Source organism: Triturus cristatus, chromosome 8 (assembly GCF_964204655.1).
Source record: "Triturus cristatus chromosome 8, aTriCri1.1, whole genome shotgun sequence".
Classification (NCBI taxonomy): Eukaryota; Metazoa; Chordata; class Amphibia; order Caudata; family Salamandridae; genus Triturus; species Triturus cristatus.
In genome coordinates, this window is record NC_140591.1 from 145,139,899 (window position 1) to 145,164,305 (window position 24,407).

General features: G+C 43.3%; 1 protein-coding gene across 1 annotated transcript in view; it reads left to right on the plus strand.

Annotated features, from left to right (window-relative positions):
• LOC146801701 (T-lymphocyte activation antigen CD86-like) overlaps positions 1-24,407 on the plus strand; it is a 274,430-nt gene that overhangs the window by 71,431 nt on the left and 178,592 nt on the right. The window contains exon 2 of the mRNA XM_085621164.1: positions 12,195-12,251. Coding sequence (XP_085477290.1) covers positions 12,195-12,251 — 57 coding nt within the window. The remainder of the gene's footprint in view (positions 1-12,194; positions 12,252-24,407) is intronic.

Sequence of the window (24,407 nt, forward strand, 5' to 3'; positions counted from 1 at the left end):
CGAAAAATGTACCTTTTTTATTGACTCACAGCAGCACGTCGATGTAACTGGTGTGCAAAAGGGACCTATATTGTGACCATCCTATTCTTGATTTTATGAAAATGAGCCACGCGTAAAATATTTCAAAAGTCCACAAGGTGGCACTGTTCTCACAGATTATACACTGTCACTGTGAGATAACACATTACGAGAAAAGTGTGACACACATCCCATTCTCGTCGCCAATGTAGAAATCAAAGAAGTCTCGTAGACATCTCTTGTAGTAACTTGTTTATTCATGAAGTTACAATTTAGTAAGTTCCATTACATGTCTCAATGTATCCCCCACCAGGAGCATCCTCCTGGCTGCTCAGCCCATCTTCTCCAACTGCTGCCCTTCAAGTACAAACATCCATAACATTCCAAATGACATCATATAGCTAGAGCATCAGGCAGAGAACCAGGGCAAAGGAGATGCATTACATAAGAAGCAGATTACTACAGGTTCCTTTTGTGTTTTTTTTTTTTTTACTAATCTCCTGGGTTGACAGTAGCAGAATGGTCCACCGAAGGCCCAGTTCAGACTGCAGCACTGCTGGTTTTGGTCGGAGCGGATCATTTAAACTCCGAACTCCGGCTTCCATCTCCAACAACACAGCTGCCATTCATCAGGCACTTTAAGCAGCTTCTCTGGCAAAACCACCCCAACAGTGCCACTTGGAGCATCACCTGCTTTCTCAGTCCCAGAAGTGCCCCTCCCTGCAAACTGTGCTAAGCTCCTCCTTCTAAGCATCACTGGAGCCCAGGACGTGACAGAGAAAAAAAGTTTGTGGAGACTAATAGGGTTTCTTAACCTGTTCTAAGTGTACCTACTTGCTAAGAAGTACATTCTGTTAAAATTATATTCAGTAGATAACTTTTTTTTTATATAAAATCTTTTTTTGCAAACATATGGCTGTCACTTGCACCAGATTGAATAGTCTAGACCTAAAGGCTTTCTAGTGCTAGTTAATTGTGCTGCTCGGCACCTTTATGTAATGGTTTCTTGCTTCACTGTAGCGCCGTATTGCTTGTATTTCGGAAGTCTGTATTTTTATGGCATGATGTTTCCACAAAGGGAACACATAACATATGGTACAATAAAATCCAATTGGGTTGTTTGAACACATGCACTAATGGGGAACCTCAGAGCTGTTAATACCATGCAGGAATGAGAAGCTCCTTCTAACATCAGAAAGGTGGGTGGGTGAGCACTGTTTACCGCCAAGTGCTTTTGCAGGTGATATAAAAAGCCAAATGTGCCACAGTATCTCGTTTTAGAAAGCAGAGGCTGTTGTCGTTTTGCATATCTACAAGGTGCAGCTGGGTAGCCCCAAAAGTCACTTGTGTGTGATTCCATCGTTCAGTTCTGGCCGAACTGCAGATTGCATTCTGGGACTTGCAGTCACATTTTAGGCAGGCGAATTCTGACCTGCAAAGTGCTGATGGTTAAAATGCCATGACAGGTTGAAGGTGTCACACATGTGACACTTCCCACTCGGTGGGACGTAACTACGATCACACAGATTTTGTCATTGACCTTTTTAATTTGCTCCTCATCATCTCTTCAATGTTTGTTCCATTCGTACAACATAAATGTTGGCAAATCTGTTTCATGCGTTTTTTCACAAGTTACGCATGGATCTGAATTTGTCTGTAGTAGAATAATATTACACACCAGAATAATTTTAGAAACAGCTGTGTCATATGTTTATTGCATTACTTTCTCCATTTTGCCCTAATGGCCGGCAGAAAAATCTGATCGCAATATTCACCAATGAGTGTGAGAAGTTGGCCTGGTATATGCTGTCCACTATTTATAGTCGGCATCTTGCACCAGTCCAAACTACTCTTATTGATGATTAGGTTGAAGACAACCTTTATTGAAAGCTATCCTAGGGGTAGCTATGGAGAGCAACCTTCAGGCTAAGTCTTGAAGGAATGTAAAGCAGCTTGGTTTACCAGATTATCACCTCCTGAATGACCAAATGAAAGGAGAACCACACAAGGAATATATAAAATATATGTATTTATTACTTAACACTCTCTACTAACCTCTTTATAAGATTAGAGAACAAGTTACACAATGTTAAAGCACTAGGGCAACAGTAAATAGCACAATACACAGAGGGCTCCAGGAGGAGACCAAATCATATACCAAGAAAGTGGTATAACAACCATGACTTGACTAGACACAGTGCCTAGAGCATGTAGAATCGCTGGGACCGAAGGAACCATCCAAGGTAGTGACACAGGGGACCAACGGAGGACGCGTGCAGTGTGAGAACACAGGCACGAGCTCCGTACAAATCTATGGGAAAGTTGCGGTTGGAATTTTAAAGATTAAGGACACTGTTAGACCTGTCAGCACTAGGGTGGTCTTACCCCGTTTTTTTGCCCTTTTCGCCTAATTTTTGCCACCATCTTTTTGTTGGACCTAGGCCTCTGGGCACCTTACCACTGCCAAACAGTGCTGAGGTGCAGGTGCTCTCTCCTAATAAGATGGCTGCCATAGGCCCCTGCTACTGCGGTGTGGCCATAGTACACACACGCACCAGTAGTTAGGATCAGGCTGGGACATACTGTAACTGTATCTTTGCCGTCCCGCCTTTTTGGTCTCATAGACAGACATGGTAGAAGCCCCTGGAACCTTCCAGCCCAGGGAGGAGTTATGCTTTGCCGCCTTTCAGGAGGGTCACCTGACCTAGGGGTATAACAGGAAAGGAGGGAAACCTAACTAGTCAGTTGCGGCACCACTGGACCTGGGGGAAACTCTGCCGGAGTATAGGCTGTTGGGCCTAGGGGGGAACCTACACTACTGAGACTGACTGAGCTTAGGCCCGGCTCTGCCCAAGATAGCTGAGGGACTCTGCTAGCCTGCTGACCTTGCCCAGTGAGGGGGGAACCCAGGAGACCAACTCCAGTGTGCCGCGGGGAACCATCCTACCTCTTGTGCCTGCCAACTCAACCCCCCACCCCTGCAACTTCCTACCACGAATGCCTGCCACTGACCACCAGCGCCGAGAGAAGAAGCGCTGACTGCCTACTATCTAAATCTCCCCAACTGGCGCCGGGGACCCATTGGGCGCTGCTGCTGCTGAAGACACCCCTAGGTAAAGCGCTGTGTCCCTCCAAGCGCGAGACTGCAAAAGCCTGTTACCACCCGCTAGCGCTGTGCCACCCCAGCGCTTTACTAAAAGAACTTGCCCCCTGATGAGTGCTGTGCTGGCGCGCTCATGCTGTGCCCCCCTGCGCTGGGACGCGGTGTGCAGAAGGCTCAGGATCACCGCCGCTGCTCCGGGCACCCGTGCACGCATGCTGTGGGGCTGCACTCACCACCGTGGCCCTAGCGCCGCTTGAGGAGGGTATCACCGGTCCGAAGTCACCGCCGCTGCCCCGGCAGCACTGTGAAGGAGGACGATCTCACCCGTCCCCGCCGCGGCCCCCGAAGCCTTGGGGTGCGCCGCCGTGGGACAGAGAAGGCCGCACTAGGCCCGGGCTGTGCGAGCGCGCGTTGCCCGGCAATCGGGGAGCCGGACGCATCATCGACCGCGCCCCCTGTAAGCCGCATCCGGATTGGCTCCTGGGCCCCGGGCAAAGGAGGAAGCCCGGAGCCCTCCGAGAAGAGACGTGCGTCAGAGCCGGAGCCCCGGGAAGATCTCTGCCAGGCCGGCGAGTGCTCTGCCCGCCCCCCAGGCGAGGCCCAAAGCAAGGAGAGGAGCGGGCCACCTGGGGTTAGGGGCGCGAGGCGCTCGCTAGCGCCGGTGTGCTGCAGAACTGCTTACAGGCCCGGAAACTGACTGGTGAGTGCGGGAAGCTGGGGCCTGAGCATACGCCCCTAAACAACTGACACACGCGACCACTGTCGAGGGAGGGGACATCCCCTCCTGACTGAAACCCTGCCTGCATTGCCCTCGGCCCGGGGACTGAGACCGGCCATAGAATTGTTGCCTGAATGCCCTGGGGGTCAGGATGCCTATCAACTGCCCACATTGAACATCACCCATGTTTCAGTAACGTTGCCGGTGTGATCCCCCTGCATAGGGAATGCTACAGAAGTTGAATCCCTCCACTCAGAGTGTTGCCTTCCATGACTGGGGGCCTAAACGATGTTTCCCCGGTTGAATGTATAACAGTATTAAGGTCCTAGTTGAGGGAAAGTACCTAAAGGAAGTTAGGCCTATGTTTCTAACCTGTGATCCATTACCTACAGTGATACCTGCTCTTAGCCAGGTTTTTGCTACTGCCTTCTTTCCGGCCTGCAGTTTTCAGGCCCTGGTGCACTTGAATGAATTTACGCATGTTTTGTACTGCAATGAATATACTGTTGCCCTGAGATTATCGGCTCTATTACTGAAATTAATTTATTTGCCATGACCTGAATGAGATAAAGGGTCTTGTTTTACCAATCAGCCTGGTGTGGTGTCTCTTCATTGTGTGCGCATTACTGAGTCCGTGTGACTGCTTTACACATTGCCTTCGGGTGCCTTCCTGCCTCGCGTCAAGCTACCATGTTGGAATCGGTGACCCCGGTTCTAACAGACACTTAGGAGAGGACTTCAAGCAAACCCTTTGGAACCTAGAAGGTTCTAAGGCCAGCACCCTTGAGAGTACCGAGGTACCCGTGTTACCTATCCCAGGAGAGCCGGGTGCATAGGGGTCAAGTGGTGTCGGAAACGCTCCTTGATTTTCAATGGCGTGATGCGAAGAAGTGCTGCTGCTGGGAAGATGAGAAGTGTCCGGTGTGATCGAAGCTGAGAAGAACCTGAAAGCAGAAGGGACTGAGTTTGGGTCACTTCACAGTGACCAAGGGCATGATAGATGAATGCCCACCGATGTCGGGTGTTTCAGGTGAGAAGAGGTGAAGCTTGACTCTGCAGCCATGCGGACCAGGAGAAGTCAACGACAACCAAAGTCCGCAGGTGAGCTGTCCCACAAAGGATGTTGAGTGCTGGTGGGTCAGTGTCCGGATTGAACACCAACAAACCTTGGCAACTGCAACCCGCGTGGTCAGAGATGCTTCGGTGAGGACCAGCAAGGTCCTGGGGACTCCCCAAGCAATGGAGAGTCAGGGCACGTCTGGAGCAACCAGGAAAGCTCTCTTAAAGTTACAGTTCCCTTCTCAGGGACTCACATGTCGACGGACCAGGGATCGCGAAGGGACCTCAACCTGAATCACAAAATACCAGCCCACGGAACACTCGTGGAGTGTAGGCCAGAAATCTTCAGTGGAAATACTGCTAGTGGTCTGGACTACAAGTAGCCCAAAGCACAGCCTCAGGGATTGCCAAAAAGTATATGCTGCAGCAAATGTACATGGTGCCCTGGGTTTCGGGTTGCACGGTCCCCACGAGGGATGCCGGAATTGTTGAGAGCACAGATCAACCTCACAGACCACGGGAACCCATCTCCTGTGTTGCAGAAATCTTCGGAGTCCTTCAGGAGCTGCGTAGATTCAAACCAGTCAGATGTGTTTCAGGTGCCTGCCTTGCAAGGGAGTAACTCCTTTACTCCAAGGGAGATTCTTCAGTTATCCAACATAGTGTCGATAGTCGAAGTACTTGGTTTCTGTAGCAGAGTTTCGTCTAGGTAAATCTAAAGTCCTGTAGTCAGGGGTTCCTACTTTATACCCAAGGAAGGGGTGGGACAAACTCTGGGGACCCACCTATGGGAGGGTCGGGACAGAGAGTTGGCTACACCCATGTCCTTTGTCCAGTTTCGCGCCAGAGCAGGAGCAAATGGCTCCTGCAACCGGTTTGAGCTGGACTATGCACAGGGACACCAAATGTGCCCCGATTGCAGACATCAAAGTACTCTCAGAGTGCACCCACCCAGCCCCAATACACTAAAGCCTGTCTGGGAGGTGGTCACACCTCCCTTTGACAGGGAACGTATTGTCCAGCCTTCCCCTGCCGGAGTTTCATCCAGCAGCAGGAGGGCAGACTCGTGTCTGTGGCTGGCAGCATCTATTTTGTGATGCCAAGGTATGTTAAGCTGGGACCGGGTGTACCGGTGTTGTCATATTTCTCCCTCTAAGCGGGTGGAATCATAACTCTCACACCAGTTACTGGTGTGGAGATATGATTCCATGGTGTTTGAAACCAAATACGACATGTTTCCATGCAGCCGCTTTAAAGTTAGCATTTACCGCGAGGTTATAATGCACTTAAGAGTATATGGTTGGCTGCATCACAAACGAACCCGGAATAGAGGTTGAGAAGGCTGCAGGGGGCTCTGCTCATGCAGGGGCACCCTCTCACATATAACCCAGCCCCCTGCCTTCAGGATTGATAAGGCCTGCCATAGGGGTGACTGATAGGTTTATATGTGCAGTGATATGGAGTAGATATAGTTAACCTATATCTAAGTAAGGGGTGCATGCACCACCTTACACAGGCTGCTGTAGCAGACTTGTGATGTCATTTTGAATGGTTTCCCAGGGGTGGCATAATACATGCTGCAGCCCCTGAAAGGTCTCTGGGGTACCTATTCCCTGGGTATATAGTATACCATATACTAGGGACTTATAAGGGTACCCCAGAATCCAATCTGGAGTGTACCTAAAGTACATGCAAATAATTTAGGGAGAAAGCAGATAGACTGGGGTCCTGATGAGCAGGATCCCAGTCAAACTAAGTCAAAAACCAGGAAAACAGCAGGAAAAAAGTGGGGGTAACCATGCAGTCGGATTCCACCTTCCTACAATGAGCTTCTGCACAAGATGAAAAAGCGGTGCTGATAAGCCTGACAATGCTTCAATCCCTGGCAGCACGGCACCCAGGATAATGTGCTGCCTGGCTAAACACTTAGAAGGTCCCAAAGGCGTGGCCTGTTGGCTGTGCCAATGCTTGTTCTTTTTCTGCCTCATTTCCGAAAGATGCTGGTTCCAACCCTTCTCGGTGCATGCTATTGAACTCTTTGCCTTTTAGCATCTAAAACATGCCTTGCATGTCTATGGCACTATTTGCATCTGCAGTTTCGATGTGCAGCTTTACCGATCGAAAACCTCATCTTAAAAGAGGTACCCTTTTCGGAAAACGTGACTGAAAATACAGCTGATCCCCACCCCACAGATAAAAGGCATCCAATGGGACTCAGAGCCAGCATACACACTGTAGTGATCTCTGCAGAGATACTAATCAGCATCATTTTCAAGTAAAATTATGATTTTATTGCGCTTCTCGACATGGCATATGAAAGTGAAGCTTCACTATCACTTTCATAAATTTAAATCCTATATAGCGGTTGGAGTCATCCTTTAGTTCAACTGAAATGGAAACCAAATGTTTTTTTGTGGATTGTTGTATAGTTTTTTTGGTGTAAATGAAGTTTATCGTGCTATTGTTTTTATTGGTGTTTTTCACGCAACACAGAAAAGTCATGTAGCTGTCTCCCACTCTTTGAGGTTCACAATATACATCTAGAATGTGAATTCCCCATACACATCAGTGCAGGCTTTATCTGTTGATGCAGCGTGGTGAACAGTAGACGTAAACCCCAGCACTCAATGCAGGTTTTTATGTACTCAAAGGTCAAATTTATATTCCTGAACACTTTTTTCTCTATTTTTGGATCCTATGTTACTCTGAGGGTGTTACATTCAGCATCGCTACTGATAGCCTTATTGCTAACATCTAGGAAAGGTGGCCTTTCCTGTACAAAAACGATCATCTCTACAATGCAGACCGCCTTGCACCATGGTACCTGCGTTGGCCCATGGCAGCCAATTGAGCAACAGTGCAGGGAGAAAGCACAGTAATGCACCTTATCTCATAGATACAGTGCATTCCTGCCCTTTTCTTTTGCCGTAGGGCAGCGCAGCAGGAAAGCTTGCGATGCTGCCCTACAGCTAAATACTTGAAATGAGGCTTCCACATTATTGGTTCTTTTGGTTTCTTGTTGAGCGCTGACCTTGAGCATCCCAAAATTACCTTCCTGATAAGCCTGTGACTGCTAGTCCCCATTAGTCTGCCAATCGAGTGTGGAAACGGCTGTACTTGATGGGCCAAGGGACATCAGAGGCAAATTAATTAAATCCCCACAAGTGAGACCTAGTAGCCCCTGCCTGCCCCGTGGCCCCTCAAAAGGATCTGAAAAATGTGCAAGAGAAACTAACTTGTGACATCTACAGTGCTATTCATGCAGGTCTGTTTGCAGCGTTATGCTCTACTTTATCTCTCTCTTTCTCTCTCTCTCTCTCTCTCTCTCTCTCTCTCTCTCTCTCTCTCTCTTCTCTCTCTCTCTCTCTCTCTCTCTCTCTCTCTCTCTCTTTTTCTCTATGTCCTGTTCTCTCTCCAGTATCACCAGTATTTTTAATGAGCTCCACTCATCAGTGGAGAATTTATTTGTAATGTGGAGCACCATGATGTATGTCTGTCTCCCACTCTGGCAAACGCCATGTCCCTTCTGCATCTCTCTTCATCCTGTTTGAGTTCCATTGACAATATATTTCAGCTATCTCAGTTATATGAAATGGAATGCCTAAAATAAGTATGACACAGAAGCCTGGTCACACCTTCCTACTATTAGACAACTAGTAATTTAATAGAAAATCTGTACAAATCCAATAGCCGAATGGAATCCCTTCTAAACAGATATTTCAACTACAAACAAATCCTAAATCTGCTGCATTTCGACATTCATTACAAATATTGTGTTGCTTAGATGGGCAGGCTGCCTCTTTGAAATTATTTTAGAACTATTTTATGAAATAAAAATGTTAAATATAAATATAGATGGAGGCTGATTGTAGCAGGAGGTGCAATGTGTGAGCCGCAACCTCATCCACTCTGAGGTGCAGCTATACAGTGACACAGGACGGTCTGGTCCTGAGGGCTGAAAATAATGTGGAGCATGACATTTTCTAGGTTGTGGGTCCCTGCTCAGGTTGACACGCCACTTCCAAGATGCTGCTACAGCCTCCCATTGAGAGACGGATTTACTTACATTTTGCATTGTGACAGCACCACTTTTTTGCCGCAGCCACAACGCAAAATGTTAATAGCTACACCAGGGTCAATTTGCAGAGAATTGCTAGGCTTTGCAAAAAAAGAGCAAAGCAAGTCAGCGCATAGTGCTGCCTTGCGTTACCTTGTGTCATGGAGGCATTCCATGAGTGGAGCAAGGGCGTTCCCATGCAGCGACCACTGGATTTTGATGCAATCCAAGATGTACTAAGGTCAGTAATTGTGGGATTGCGCCACAATGGTGCACCCCAGGGCCCCAGGTGTAACAAAGAGACACATCTTTATTTCTCCTCGTTAATTTATTTTTAAATGTGTGGTGCATTCTACATCACACATAGGAAAAGGAAAATGCCTTTAATGATTGTTTTTATGACGGAAGGCACAACTTCCTGCACAAAAGAAATCCTGATTGTAATGCAGGCTCCCTTGTAGCAATGATTTGTTTATCTAATATGAATCAATCATTCTTTCGATTTGGGGTCCCCTTGCCATTCCCCTCCCCCAATTTTCATCTGTTCTTTTAAGGGGACTTTTGCATTTAACTGTTGACAGGATACCACAAATGGTTGTGTAGGCCGGCCTGGATAATACTCAGTGCTGGCTGCCACAAAATAGTATGGGTGGGTTGGTAGCAGGGGTGGAGAAAATAAAAAATGTACATACCTGGCTGCTGGCCGATGTCTCGCCTCTGTCCTCTTCTGTTGACGCATGGACGCACACAGGCTCCCAGACTCCCCTACGCCAATTACGACACTGCTGTCACCAGCATGACAGCAGCGTCGTGATTGATCTGAGCAGCCTGGTTCGGCGCTCAGACGGGGAGTGGGAGCCTGTGCATGTTTTCTACCCAGCTGTGCAATACAGTCGCCTGGAGAAATGCCAAGGCAGCCGCCGGCCAAACCGTCATGCGCATTTAAGTGCACAAACCACTCCTCCCCCTGCTGGCTGTGACAACAGCCCAGCCCCGCCACGTCTCTTAAGGTAAACAAACTGCCTCAGTACGTACAAATAAAATGATAATAACATTGTGTTATTATAATTTATTTTTCCTGTTTGCACTGCTCAAAGAGCAGTGGGGCGTGGCTCCTCCGCCTTAGCTGAGGATCCGCCCCTGATACTAATGACATGTTATAATGAGGCATTATTTGGACTGCATTAAATATGATTTAAACTTAATGTAAATGCATAAGTTGATGCTTTCTTTATGACTTGTTTGGTGACATAGATTTACAGATATGCTGGCTATATATGCATATGGGTAGGGCGATCATGTATTCCACATAGGCACCTAGATGTTGTATTTGGAAAAGACAATGGTCCCCGGTATATAATCAACTATCGGTTTTACATTTATTTGGTATGTATAGTATCCCTCCCTCCTCTCTTTAATAGATGTTCCAAAATTAATCAAAAAGATGGAAAAGCTGATATAGGATTTATTTATTATTTGTCCCTGTTAGTTTCCAGATGAAATACAAGATATAATAGCAAAAATTCATAAGTGCACCACAACAGTAAACAGGGGGGGAGGTGTATTCAAGAACAAATAAATAGAAACCTGATTATAGGTAGGAGTTACAGTAGTTTAAAGAATTTATCTAACAACCAGCCACTATGATGACGACATTTCACCACCAATGAAGACTGGCAGTGGCTTCCTCCTGGCAAAATCACTCTTAACAGGAACCAAAATCGTTCTAAAGTTAAGATCACACAACCAAATTAATTAGATTTTATGTATACAAATGATTTGTTGATCCAGGTAGACTATTTGTATAGGCCTTGTTTCGTTGAAATTTCTACTATGTCTATACATGCAGATTAGCCTTTGTAGAAGATTTCTTCTATGTTGATTAATTATTTTTTTTCTTCTGGTAAACACCCCATAATTCTGTTTAAAACATTACCTTTTCTGACAGCATATATTACCACTATAATCGGGTTTTCCATGACTGCCCATTTCAGGATCCATTTTCCAGCGCAGTGTGTTGCTGATGCACCATTTAGGCTCTCGCGCTTGACTTTATAAATCATTAGCTTCCTCTGCTTGTTTATTAGCTGTCCACACATTGTGGTTGCTGCGGATCTAGTTGGTCAAACCCGTTTCTCATTATTGGTACTGTTCACTGCACATCGGGGTGCATTTTAAAAAAGCGGTCTTTTTTTTAAATTGTGAGAACCAAGGCTTTTTTAGTCATTGTCACTTTCAGTGCAGTTTTTCTAGACCTGTTCTCCATTCCTCCAGTTTGGCATCACCATGGTGAATTGTGTGGAGTGTCAGCCGGTGATTTGACCTATTGGTTTACACACGGATGCTCCATACACAGGAAGTGAACTTCTGCAGTGTCCTTCTTTTGCAGAAATAATGTAATTGTCTTATCCAAGCAAACTAACCCCTCCAATGGCCCCTCTCCAGATAAAAAGAACAGAGCAACATATCGCTTTAACCTTGCATTGACCATAAAACTGGGTGTACGTTATCAATAGATTTCCTCTTCTTTTAATAATCAAACAGACTGTTCAATGAAGTTCACATAGTTATTTTATCTTTATGGATGTCAGACTTTGTACTGAGGAATCTGAACCTCTTGAGTACCTGTTTCTGAATTCCTTCATCCATGCCCTCATGTTTGCAAAGTGTTTACAAAGTTGGATTTATTTCCATCAGTTTAAGGGACATCTGTCTCTTTATTCATTAGTAAGTTTAGAAACAATGAGTGCCCTGGCCACCCCAAGTCTTCTTCCTCAATGCCAACACTACAATGCATGCTTCCTTATCATGGCACTTTACTGCCTGGGGATCACTTTAGATTCGCCCACTCTCTGACTTACAGGGACATCAATGAGGGATAGCCACAGGGAGCCGCTGACTGTCCCGGCCTGCCCCCCCAAACTCTGGCACAGCTCTTGCGACCCTGGTGCCATGGGTCATGAAGGCAGTGGTAGGAAAATAAAACAAAAGGGATTCGCAGGCCCCGTATGCATTTTGTGGTTCCCAGATTTCCATTTTATCTAGGTTCTCAGAAGAAAATAGGAGGCTGTTCCTTTATGCATTGGGCAAGACTCAAACCTGTGATGACAACAGGAGCTAAAGGTTGTTTGGAGGGATAGGCCTTTTGATGAATTGATGTCCATGCTCATGTATTCAAATGTCCCTTTGCCATCACAAAGAACCTTCTGTTTTCTAAAACAGTCTCTTCTCTCTTTTAGCCTCTTCAGTAATGAAACCCTGCATTGTCTTTGTTGCTGTGATGGCTGCACTGCCAGGTAAGAAGATATACATTTGTAGGTCTGGCAATAAGAACAAGATGACATTATAGATTTGATATTGGTTCATAACAGTAATAGCCTGTGGCAGTGTCCTGTCCCCTGAAGTCACTTCAGCGAAGTGTTACGTCCACTCTAAAGAGCAATATTGTTTTTTGTCATTTTAGTACCTATCCCTTTTAGCATCTAAAGGTCTCATCATCAGCTGCTGGAGGATATGCTGTCAGGTTTATATCAGAAGCTACATAATTGCCTGCCTCACCCTATGACATCGTTTAAGTTGCACAGCATCATCATAGGCAATTAAACATCTGCTCATTTGAAGCATCATGTTTCACCCTGGACATAGGACACTGTTAACAATGGTCAACTTGCAATGAGAAACCATCTTAAGCCAAAACATTGGCACAATGCTTGTTGCTTAGAAACACCTATCTCAATATCACACTCATCCGTGACCTGCAGCCATTCCATGATCACATGGGTTAAGAACCTGGACCAAACAGAGGCCAAATACGATGGCCCCTCCTCTTTCTAGTGAAGGAGAAATACATCCCATTGGCTGCAGTATGAGCAGCCAAATCCAGGCAGTGTTGTAAGGTTATCAGTAATTGTCACCTTGTTAGTGTGATGTCTGGACCAAGCCATGCTCTTTGGAAATATTCTTAGTCTTTAAAATTGCGTTTAACCACAAAGCTATCAATTCAGAATAATATCAAAGTGAAATCCATACATAATTAAATAAAAAATAACATAGACCTATTTCACCAATGAGGCTCCACCACCTCGGACACCGAATCAAATACTTTGGGCCTGGTTCACAAAGCTAAATTTACACTTTTGCGTTATTTACTACTTTTTAGCTATGTACAAAATCTGAAGTAAATTTACACTTGATATTGTGAACAGCCAAAAATGTGTAAGCTTACTTAAAAGTGTACATTTCTCAAATGTGAATAGCCCCTCCGCCCTTCAATTTCGTGGAGACTTTCACACGTTTGGTGTAAATGTACACTCGGGTTTTGTGAATAGTCAGAAGATGGAAAACTTAATCAGAAGTGAAAAGTACTCAAAAATGTATGTTACGTTTGTGAATCAGGCCCTATTTTTATTACCTCTCGTGTACCATTTTTATTTCCGAATGTTTGTTTGTTCGTTTGGTCACATTTACCTAAAGTGGCTTGGAACTCATGCAGGGGTCTAATTGCAATACTTTTTAAGTTCAGAAAGAGAGTTTTATTGATGAAAATGGAAATAAAGGTGCCACTGCAAAAGTCATAACAGTGAATTCATGTCGATACAATACAATAAGTTGCATTTCACAAAGTAGAATCGGACTCATAAATAAACAATAAACATTTGATACATAAAGAGTAAATCATAGAAGTATTGGAATTATAAATAATCTGGGAACGTACACGGTGTTCAAGGGGATTTTAAAACTTCCTGCTGAGACGGTGTTAGCTGGGAATATCTTTTGGCACATGCATCCAGGTAAAGTGTAACAGAGGACCATAAGTCTAAGCGTTTCGCTGCCATCTGTATAGGATATACAAAGGAAGTGTCCAACCTATGATTATGGCAGACAGTATACCACCATGCCCTATAAGAAATTTTTGTGACATCTTTCCAGTTAACAGTGATTTGCTGAAAGGCGGCCGCTAATAACAGATCGATAATTCTAACATTAAATGTAACATTCTCCCAGCAAGGGGAGAGACTCCCTAAGAAAACATGAGTGATAGAAAATGATAACTTAGTACCAAAAATAAGGTTGATTTGAGACCACACTTGTTTCCAGAAACTATCTACTGTTTGACACGAAAATAACATATGGAATAAGTCAGCATGTGGGGAGGAGCATGACCAACAAATATCGGAAGTATTCACAAATCTTTTGCTCAATGCACTTGGGGTAAGTAAAAGTCTATTGTAAACAAAGAACAGCATTTGTATTAAACTAGCTGCTCTGGAAGATTTGCGCAATTTAATCCAAATTTTGTTCCATAAAGTGACTGGCCAAGAAAGTTGAAGATCCCGCTCCCATGCTTCTTCTATGCTGGATTTCTGCCTGATAGTGTCTTTATCCTGTAAACATTTGTAAATAGTGGAGGCTGTGGCTTAAGTTTTAAGCAAGGTAGAAAGTTGTGAAGAAGGATTCTGAAGATCAGGAACATTAGGTGTTGCGGATAGTTGAACATACTTATCCATTACAGCCATCTTAAGTAGATTATACTTATGTATGAATGAGGTTGGTAAATTAAATATTTGTCTGAGTGAGGGAAAAGATAAAAAATTTGAATGTGAAAATTACTGGTGTATCCATCCTAAACCTTTCCGTCGCCAGGTCTTCCAATAGATTGGTTTATTATGAATAACCACGTCCTTGTTGTGCCAGATTGTTGAATTCAGGAAATAGTCAATAGTGTTGGGGGGAGAAGGAGATGTAGAGGCCAACAGTTTAGAGGTCAATTTAATTATAGGAGTGGACACAGCTTGCGGTTTGCGTGAGAAGGAAAGGTACTCAGAGAAAGAGAAAGGGGATAGAAAAAGACGTTCAATTGTGATCCATAGGGGGCAATCCTCTGAAGTGTCGAGCAACCAAAGAGAAGCTCGACGTAGGAGAAAAGCTTTCTGATAGGCCTGGAAATCAGGAAAGTTAACTCCACCTTCTGTTTTAGGATGCGTCAGTTTAGATAGAGACATTCAGGACCTCTTTGAATTCCACAAGAATGAGGAAAGAATGGAGTTAATACTTGTAAGAAATTTGGCAGGGATGGAGACTGGAATATTAGAGATGATGTATAAAATAATGGGTGATAACATCATCTTTATAGTGTCCAAGCGACCCCACCACGATAAGTAGAGGGGATGCCATTTGGCCACTAGGTCAGCAATTTTCTGTATACATTTATTACGCTGCCATTCTTCCTAAGAAGCCCGAAATCGGAGCTTTTAAGGTACGAAGGCCACCCAAGCAATGACTGTTTATATAACTTGCGCATGCTGTGTGTCGTCTCTCTCTGTGTTCCTAATTGAGCCTCGAAGTACTGCCTAAACATGCAATATAACAGAAGCACTGTTTGGGTCTCAGAAGCCCTACAACGGGTGCTTTTCATATCGAGAGAAACGTGTGTTTACAGATCGAGTGAATGTATGAATGAGCACGCTCGAGTATGCCGCCATATTTTCGGTTAAAAATCGACGTGAGTGGTACATTATCAGTGGTCATGGAGTTTACCATATTTATGGACAATAGACCCTTCCCAGTGATTATCATCTGTACACATGACAAATCATAGTCATCACTGCTGTTCTGTAACCACCAGAGTATTTCTCCGTAACACAGCACCCCATACAGCCCGTAATTTGCAACACATTGTACAATGACCCTCAACACAAAGATCACATGGATATTTATGTTTCACGTTGAGGACTCAAAATGAATCTCTGAGATAACCTTACGTATAACTTTGCGTATAAAAGTATGTTCCTCTATTGACCAGAATAACCCCTCTGAAATGCCCTCAGCTGAACCATGAGACATCACATACAGATATCATTGCAAAGATTTGCCATCTATACTTGCTATGTAACCAGTGGCGTGTTCGAACTCAACTTGCAGCTCTTACTGTATATAAAGAATTGCCATGTTGCTTGTTTCTCGTCATGTACTCTGGGTAGAAACCCCTCTTTTTTTAAAGTATCTCTAAGAAAGAATCAGTTGTTAAAGAAATTACATTTTCACCAACATATCATTTGTTATTCGTCCTCTTTTTCACCGTAGGTACTAAACCTTTTACTAGGAGATCAGTGATAAATATTCCGAACTCCTCACCCTTAAAGTGGACAATATCCTTCTTTAAGACAACACCCCCTGGTCCTGATGAAAGCTCACCTGACCCTTCTGGGCACGTAAAGAGCTGAAACATGTCGACCCACCTATTGGACTGACTGTACAGCGGACACATTAACTGCCCTTGCTGCACAATCTCCCCTATTTTTTATTCTTTTTCCACGCACCAGACAACAATAAAGACTAAAGTCCAGGTAGCATGAGAAAACATCCCTTTTTAACTTCCACTGTTTCACGACACATGAGCACTCTGTCCCTTTTTTGATCTCTGATCGCTACTGTAATATCCAGTGGTTTTCCTCCAGGTGGAGGTAGCACAACACTAAACCCGATGATGATGCAATCACGTTATCGAGGCGGAGAACCAAGATATACCGCCAGACAATCCACCTAAAAACGTGAATGAGCGTTTTTTAAGGAACGGCCGGATAACCACCAAGCCCTGGACAACAGGTTCAAGTGATCCACTCTTTTTTGATATAAAACTATTAATTGGAAGGCGACTGGATCACGTATCCTTCTTATTCCCTACCAACTGATTAGCCATACATTTATTCATGCATAGCGCCAGCGTGTCTGATATTGAAGGGGTAACATGTAAGCCAAGGTATTTGATATGGGAGGGGCTCCAAGTGAAGTTAGAGGCGCTAAAGTCTGCCTTAAAAGTATACTTGGTCAGAGGAATAATCTCACATTTATCGCTGTTTAACTTATAACCAGAAATTTTAGAGTAAACCTGTACTTCCGCCAGAAAGGCAGGAATGGAGTCGCTAGGATTGGACACAAAGAGTAGAATGTCGTCAGCGTAAGCTGCTAGTTTAATGTGAGAGTCCGCTATTTGAAAGCCATGCAGATTCGGATTTTGACGCAATTTAGAAAGAAATGGCTCCAGAGCTAAGTTAAAAAGGAAAGGAGAGAGAGGGCAGCCTTGACGTACTCCCCTACCCAAATCGAAAAATGAGGAGATCAAGCCATTGGCACAGATAGCCGCACGTGGATTGGAATAAAGAAGAGAGATCAAGGATATCAAATTAGGCCCAAAACCAAACTACCTAAGGTTGTAAAACAGATAAGTCCATTCAACTCTGTTGAATGCCTTTTCAGCGTCGAGTACGATTGCCCCAAGGTAATGTTTTAAGTGCGAAGATTTAGATAGAACATTAAAAAGGAGTCTTGTGTTATCTGTTATAAATCTACCCTTGACAAATCCAGATTGTTCCTTACCTAATAAGTTAGGCAAGTAAGAATCTAGTCGTATGGCTAAAGATTTAGAGAACATTTTATAATCAATATTTACCAAGGAAGTAGGCCTGTAATTTTTACAATACCTGTGATCTTTGCCTTCTTTGGGTATGAGACAGATGTGTGCCTCTGAGAAAGTCCCTGATGAACTTCCCAATGTGCTAAAAAGATCTATTAAGGAATATAGTTTAGGCAATATGAGTTTGGAAAAGTGCTGGTAGAATTCTACTGTGATACCGTCAGGCCCTGGCGCCCTGTATTTTTTAAGCTGCTGAAGAGCATTTGATAATTCTTGCTGTGTAAGATCCAACTCTAAAGGGGAGAAATCTGGCATAGTGTGAGAAGGTCTTTGGAGATTGGAGAAAAAGTGGGATAGGGAATGGGCAGATGGTTGTGTCTCCGAGGCGTAGAGAGATTTGTAAAAGAGGGAGAATTCATGCAGAATATCGGCATCCTTGAATTGTAAGTCGGAGCGATCATCGTAGATGGATTCAATAATGAGCTTGTTATGTTTAGCTTTTAAATAATTAGCCAATATCTTCCCTGCTTTGTTTTTACCCCCATAGAATTTGGCACTGGATTTTAGCAAGAAAAGTGAGGCGTCTTCCGTTGATTTCTTATTAAATTGCAGTTTGGCGTTTATGAGAGCTGTGAGAGACTCTTTCGAGTGCGAGGTGTAATAAGAGTGCTCCAGTTTTTTAATGTCTTGTAGAAGAGCAATGTTAAGTTTACGGGAAATATTTCGTCTCTTAGCAACAAAGCCAATAATAAAATCCCTCGCTGAGGCTTTGAATGCGTCCCAAACAGTTGAGAGGGGCATGGAATGAGTTTGATTCAGCACGAAAAACTCATCAAAGAATGTGGTGAAGGATGTAGTAAATTTTGTGTCCAAGAGAAGGGCATTGTTGAAGCGCCACCTTTTGGGGCCTATGGCCTTAGGTAGAATCTCGAGACCAATTGAAACAGGGGCATGATCTGACAATAGAATGGGGCCAATCTCCGCATGTGTAAGGGTTTGTGAGATGGAATGGGAAACAAATACGTGATCAATTCTTGATTGAGAGTGATGCGATGGGGAATAAAAAGTGTACTCCTTGGTAGTCGGATTGCAGAGACGCCAGGCGTCGAAAAGCTTGTGTTGAGTTATAGCTCGCACAAATGATTTCTGAGCTTTGTTAGGAATATAGTAAACCTTGGAGTTCCTGTCCACAAATGGGTCAAAGGCATGATTACAGTGGCCGGCCAAAATAAAATTGTCCTCCATGCAGAGGGCAATCTGTTTAGCCAGGGTGGACCAAAAAGAGGATTCGCCACCTGTAGGGGCATAGGCATTAAAAAGAGAGACAGGAGTTCCCTTCAAGGATAATGTAACATTCAACCATCTTCCATCTACATCTGAATCTTGAGCCAATAGTTGAAACGAAAGGGACTTACGGCAAAGAATCATCACTCCATTTCATTTACCATCACCTGGGGAAAAGAAGATATCCCCCACCCAACCCCTTTTCATCTTTGATGATTCAGCGTCCGACAAGTTAGTTTCTTGCAAAAAAACAATATCAGCATCAAGTTTGGCCAGGTGGGTCAAGATTCTTTGCCTCTTGATGGGAGAATTTAAACCCTTAACGTTCAATGTAATCAATTTCAAAGGCATAGGTATTGAAAGATAAAACATAATGCAAACATAACGCAGAAGTCCAATTCAGTACAAGAACAATATAGAATAGGAAAGGGATAGAGCAGAGAGGAAACAATTCGTCCTGTAACATAGTGAAGATGGAAAAATGATTCAAATAACCAGTGCAGAGACAGATAATCAAAAATCACAATAGAAAGAATGATAAACCAAGTGAGTGAGTAATAGGGGAATGAAGAAATAGTTATGACAGAGAGAGTAGACAAAATGATTAAAAAGGATGAAGTGAGTAGACAGAGGACACCTACTGATGGAAAACTATACTCAATCAAAGAAAAACAAAAAACAAAAAACATAAAAGAGAAGATAGCTAGGGAAGGACAAAGAGAAAACATACCTACGAAAAAAGATTCAGGAAAATACGGGGGGGGGGTGGAACCACAAGGAGTAGGCAGCGCGTCTGAGGTCGGCTGAGCGGGAAGTCGGGGAGAAACCACAATACAACGGTGAGAATCTGTAAAGGCAACGGAAAAAATAATCCTATAATGTAAACATTAAGACACATAAAAATGACATATAACGGATCGAGCAAGAACAGAAGAACCAACAATGGCAATAAAGAACTGAGCAAGAAGACACAACTTCATGAACACGGTATCAAGGAAATCAATTCTACTGGGGAAACATATCTGCATTGTATAAATGTGATAAGAAGGTTAACAAAGTCTGAAAAACCTGTGGAAAAAGAGAGAAAATAAAAAGGGAAAACATTCAAGTGTTCGAAGAAGAAGAAGGCCTGGAGGAGTCCATAGCAACTGTTCTGCAGGAATTGATAAAGCTTTGTAGGCGGATTGGATCCTCGTATGTCGTTGTTCTATTGTTGTATGTGACTTTGAAAAGGCACGGATGAAAAAGACCAAATCTGGCCCCCAGGGAACGAAGATCAGCTCTCATGTTAAGGAAAGCTTTATGCCTGTCAGCAGTAGCTTTAGCATAATCCTGTGAGAAGAACAAAGACGATCATGACCATGTGATCCTCGGAGAAGCTCTGACTGCTGTGATCACTTTCATCAGGTCAGTATATTCTAAGAAGTATAAAATGACGCCCCTTGGTTTCTGCGAGGGGTTGTTGTGAGAAGGAACTCGACCCAGTCTGTGGGCCCGTTGGATATTAAGCTGCGTCCCTTCTGGTAGGTGGAGAACTTTGGGGAGAAACGATTTAAAGAAGGCAATCGGGTCTGACCCTTTGACTCCCTCTCCCAGGCAGTAGATACGCAAATTATTCCGTCTGTTGCGATTTTCAAGGTCCTCAACCTGTTTTTGCAACACAGAGACCTGAGAATGGAGGTGAGAAACAGCTGAATAGGACTCTTGTAAAGAGGAAACGGATTGTTCAACAGTAGAAATCCTAGTATCTAGTTGGGACCAATTATCCGTTAAAATTTGCAGCTTAGTATTAGTCTCTTCCATAAAGGGTCGGAGGGCCCTGATCTCCTCGAGTAGTAAATCCATGGAGACCGGCGAGGTCGGCTTGGGCGGTGAGGGAGGGTCTTTTTTAAGACATTTAGTGTGGGTTTTACCAGTGGCTCCAGAGGAAGGATCCATCGTTACGATTGAGCACTGAGGCGTAGTGACTGAAGGGGTGTCAAGCTTAGAAAGTTCCGTAAAAAGTTTAGCATTTTTTATAAAAGTATACTTCTTGGATGAAGAGATACGCTTTCCTGTTGTTCTGCCCATAAAATGCTAATCTGAGACTCCTCCACCAGATCACGATGAGTGCACGCAGGGTGTATTCTGTGGGGCGCACTAAGAAAGCACCTAGGAGCCACGGACCCACTACCACAGATATCGGAGAGAGTGTGACAAAAATACCCACCAGCGTACCCTGAAGCAGTGATGAGGAGGTGCACAGGTGATTAAAATAAGGGGGCTTGCAGAGCGCACCAAAAAACAGTGCCCAAGAAAAAGTCCATGCGGGGGAAATATGGTAAAATTTCCCATTCAGCAGCATCCAGGCATTAATAACAGGGCACAACAGAGGTTTCCTCCAAGTTTCAAAATGGCCGTCGCGCTTAATCTCCTCAGCGTCTCAGCAACACAGCAACAACCCCCTAACAGCGCAACATAACTCCAGACCTCAAGGTAATGAGGTGAATACCTCCAAAAAACAGTCACATAAGCAAGCTGGGGGCGTTGGAGATAGTTAATAGAAGCTTTGAAGAGGAATTTGCAAAGTCCGCGATTCGCTGTAAAAATCAAAATGGCGGCCGCGAGAGGGCGCGATCAAAAAAGGAGTTGAAATTCATACTTGCTGGCTCAGAATAGGGGTTTCATCAGTGGCATGGAGGTCCAGGGGTCTTCATCTGTGCGAGACTGCTGCCATAGCGGGACGGCTCGATCTAGAAGCGTGTTTCCTCCGAGCGCGCCATCCCCATCGGGCGCCAAGCCACGCCCCCCTAATTGCAATACTGACTTGACTGGTTTTGCTGATTGCTGTCTACTGACCGAAGGGTCGTTTTAACACTGCCAGATGACAGAGAGGATTGTTGCAGAAATTGTCTAATGGTGAATAGATAATTATGAATGCTGTCTTCGAGAGTTATGCTTTAGGCACAAACCTGGTGTCTGACACCTGCTTTGGCGAAAGCCTTTTAATGAACCCTATTGTCAATGGTTTTCATGTCCAAAAAGATTTCACAATTCTTTTTTCTATCCACCACATTGAATCTTGCTCTTTATTCTTAGTTGTACCAGTGAAAAACTACACAGTCTCCTATATTACACTTGTGCAATTAAGAGGAAAACCCATTTACACCTACATTTTTAATTTCTTTTTTATTTAGGAATTATATGTTTTTCAGTTTAAAAGCAAAATTACTCTTTATGTGCCAATCCCACTATATATGTGCCACTCCCACGCCAGTGCACTTTATTGATGAAAGCCTGCATTTTTTAATCAAAAATAGTTAATCAAATAGTTCATTATTTTGGTCATTTAGAGTGAGAAGCTACACAGTCTGTTTCACTAAATTGAGGTATACTATCTATAGTGGCAAAGGAGAATATTTTGAATGCTGTGCATAGGCTGAAATTATTACTGAGATTGTGGTATAACGTGTCATTATGAACTATGTACAATGATTAAAATGAATGCTGTGACCCAAACAATATTCGTGGAAGTTGTTCATAGCAAACTCTGTGCCTGATTTATAAAGATCTCCAGAGGGAAATTTCTGCCACAGTTAGTATTGCATAGCAGAGGATATATCATCGTTTGGATTCTCATTCATGTTCAGCATTACCTAAATATAACCATATGGTTTGTAAATGTCACCAGAACACCAAGATGGTGAAATAAGACTATATTACACGTTATCTGTAATGTATTTTTATGTTAAATGTTTATTTTGGGTAGTTGGCATGAAAAATGTTATCTTGAATATAAACAAAGGACAGTAATTGGAATCAGCAGGTTTGTTTTTTGTATACCTTCTTTGAACAAGTTATTAATAAAACAATGACTACTAGTTGAGACTCAGTGAATTCATGTTATTCTGTTTTAGCAGCTTTTACCACATAAGATTTACTGCTGTTGTAATTTGGCATATCATTTTCAAAATCACAGATTTCACCACATTTGTTTGAGGCTCCAATGAATTAAGATCATACGGGGAGAGAATATGGATAATTTACATGTTTTGTTGCATAAATTAAATAACCTTGCCACATAATTTGGTCCTCCGTGGCGCATAATCCAAGTAATCCTGGCAATAATAAAGCTATGCAGGCTGTTTTTGGGTTGCCATTATGAGGAGGAAATGAAGAAATCCAAATTCTATATCCATATTCTATCTCCATCTATAATATATGGGATTCTGCAATCCCTGTGTAAAAATCTGTCCCTAACTTCTTTATAATAGGCAACTTGTGATGTACCCAGTCACCTATTATAAAGAAATGATGTCAGAACTCAACTGTAATAACCAATTACACTTGAGTTCTAACATCACAATGCCTGCTGCCAGTGCCAAGGGAAAGGCAGGTCTGGTCATGGAGCATATTTAAAGCATCCGTTTAAAGGAAAACTAAATGTTATTTTTCCTCTGTTCTGTTCTTTTTAGCTAATAGTGACAAGCAGAAATGAGGTATTTATGACCACTTGTTTATGTATTGCACTCCTTAGGTAATTAATACTGACTTGTATGAAACTGATTCTAATACCGTTTGCAGTAAATATCGAACAGCTTTTGATGTGTTTAATTTTGCACTAGAGATTCTATTTTTATTATTCATAATTGCAAACATGATTTCACTTTCATATGAAAGAGCTATGCACCAAGGATTTAAGTCGTTTGTGGCAAAGGTGATGGTGTGACCATGTATTATATGGGATAAAGTACCCCTGCCGTACATGATTAGGATATTGTGCATTGTGGAATCCATTTTTTTCAAGTTCCATTTAGTGGCACTCAATCAGAGCAAGCCTGTAGATGGTGCACACTAGCCACTAGGCCTTGAGAAATTACCAATTCACAAGTGATTGCATTTTATTGGACATGTCTTGTAAATGTAGTGTCTGGTGATGCAATGAATGGTCCCAACAGTCAGCATGTGGACTTCACACCTGACTGCCATTGTGTATCACGCTTAAATTAGGAGATGTTATTCCATCGTGATTGGTTATACGCTTAATGCTTGCGTAATTAGTTGCCTTCGCTGGTCAGCAACACATCATGCATGGTGAAGAAATCACCTTTCTCTGTATTATGATTGGATCTGTATCAACATGCCTTCTGTGGTTTTCATGTATAAAACTCCCAAATAAATTTCTGCAAATTAAACAGGCTACTGTCTAGTTCATATTCATGTGACTCGCGTTTAAAGCTGCTAATGAAACGTGACAATTATCTGTGTTTTTTTAATTGAGGTTCTGCAACATCACCTAGAAGTTCCATAGTCCTCAAAAGGAACTTGGCCTACGACCGCGCTTTTCTATATGGTAATTAAAATCCTCGGTGACTTGCAATATCCTTCTATTGTAGGCCAGGAGGTACTTTATCCCATATGTGTTATAAATACACACATATAAAGGTCAGTTTTGGTGCAGTGAAGTCAAAATCAAAATAGCCATGAAATTCCTTAGCCTTTTATTTTTTACAAGCCATCAGCTAAGGGGTACACTGAACATGTTGGATGCATGAGTTATTGTGTACATTGTGTGTTGCACAACATAACTCGTTACATAAAGGGTAGACCCAATGATATTGGGACCTGGGTAAAGTACAGTACAATAGGAAATGGTCCCAGTAAGCACTATCTGACATATAATTACTACAGAGAAAAACTAACAACACATAAAAAAACAATACAAACAAAAATTAAACTGAGAAGTGTTATTTAACCCCTTCAGTGCCCATGACGA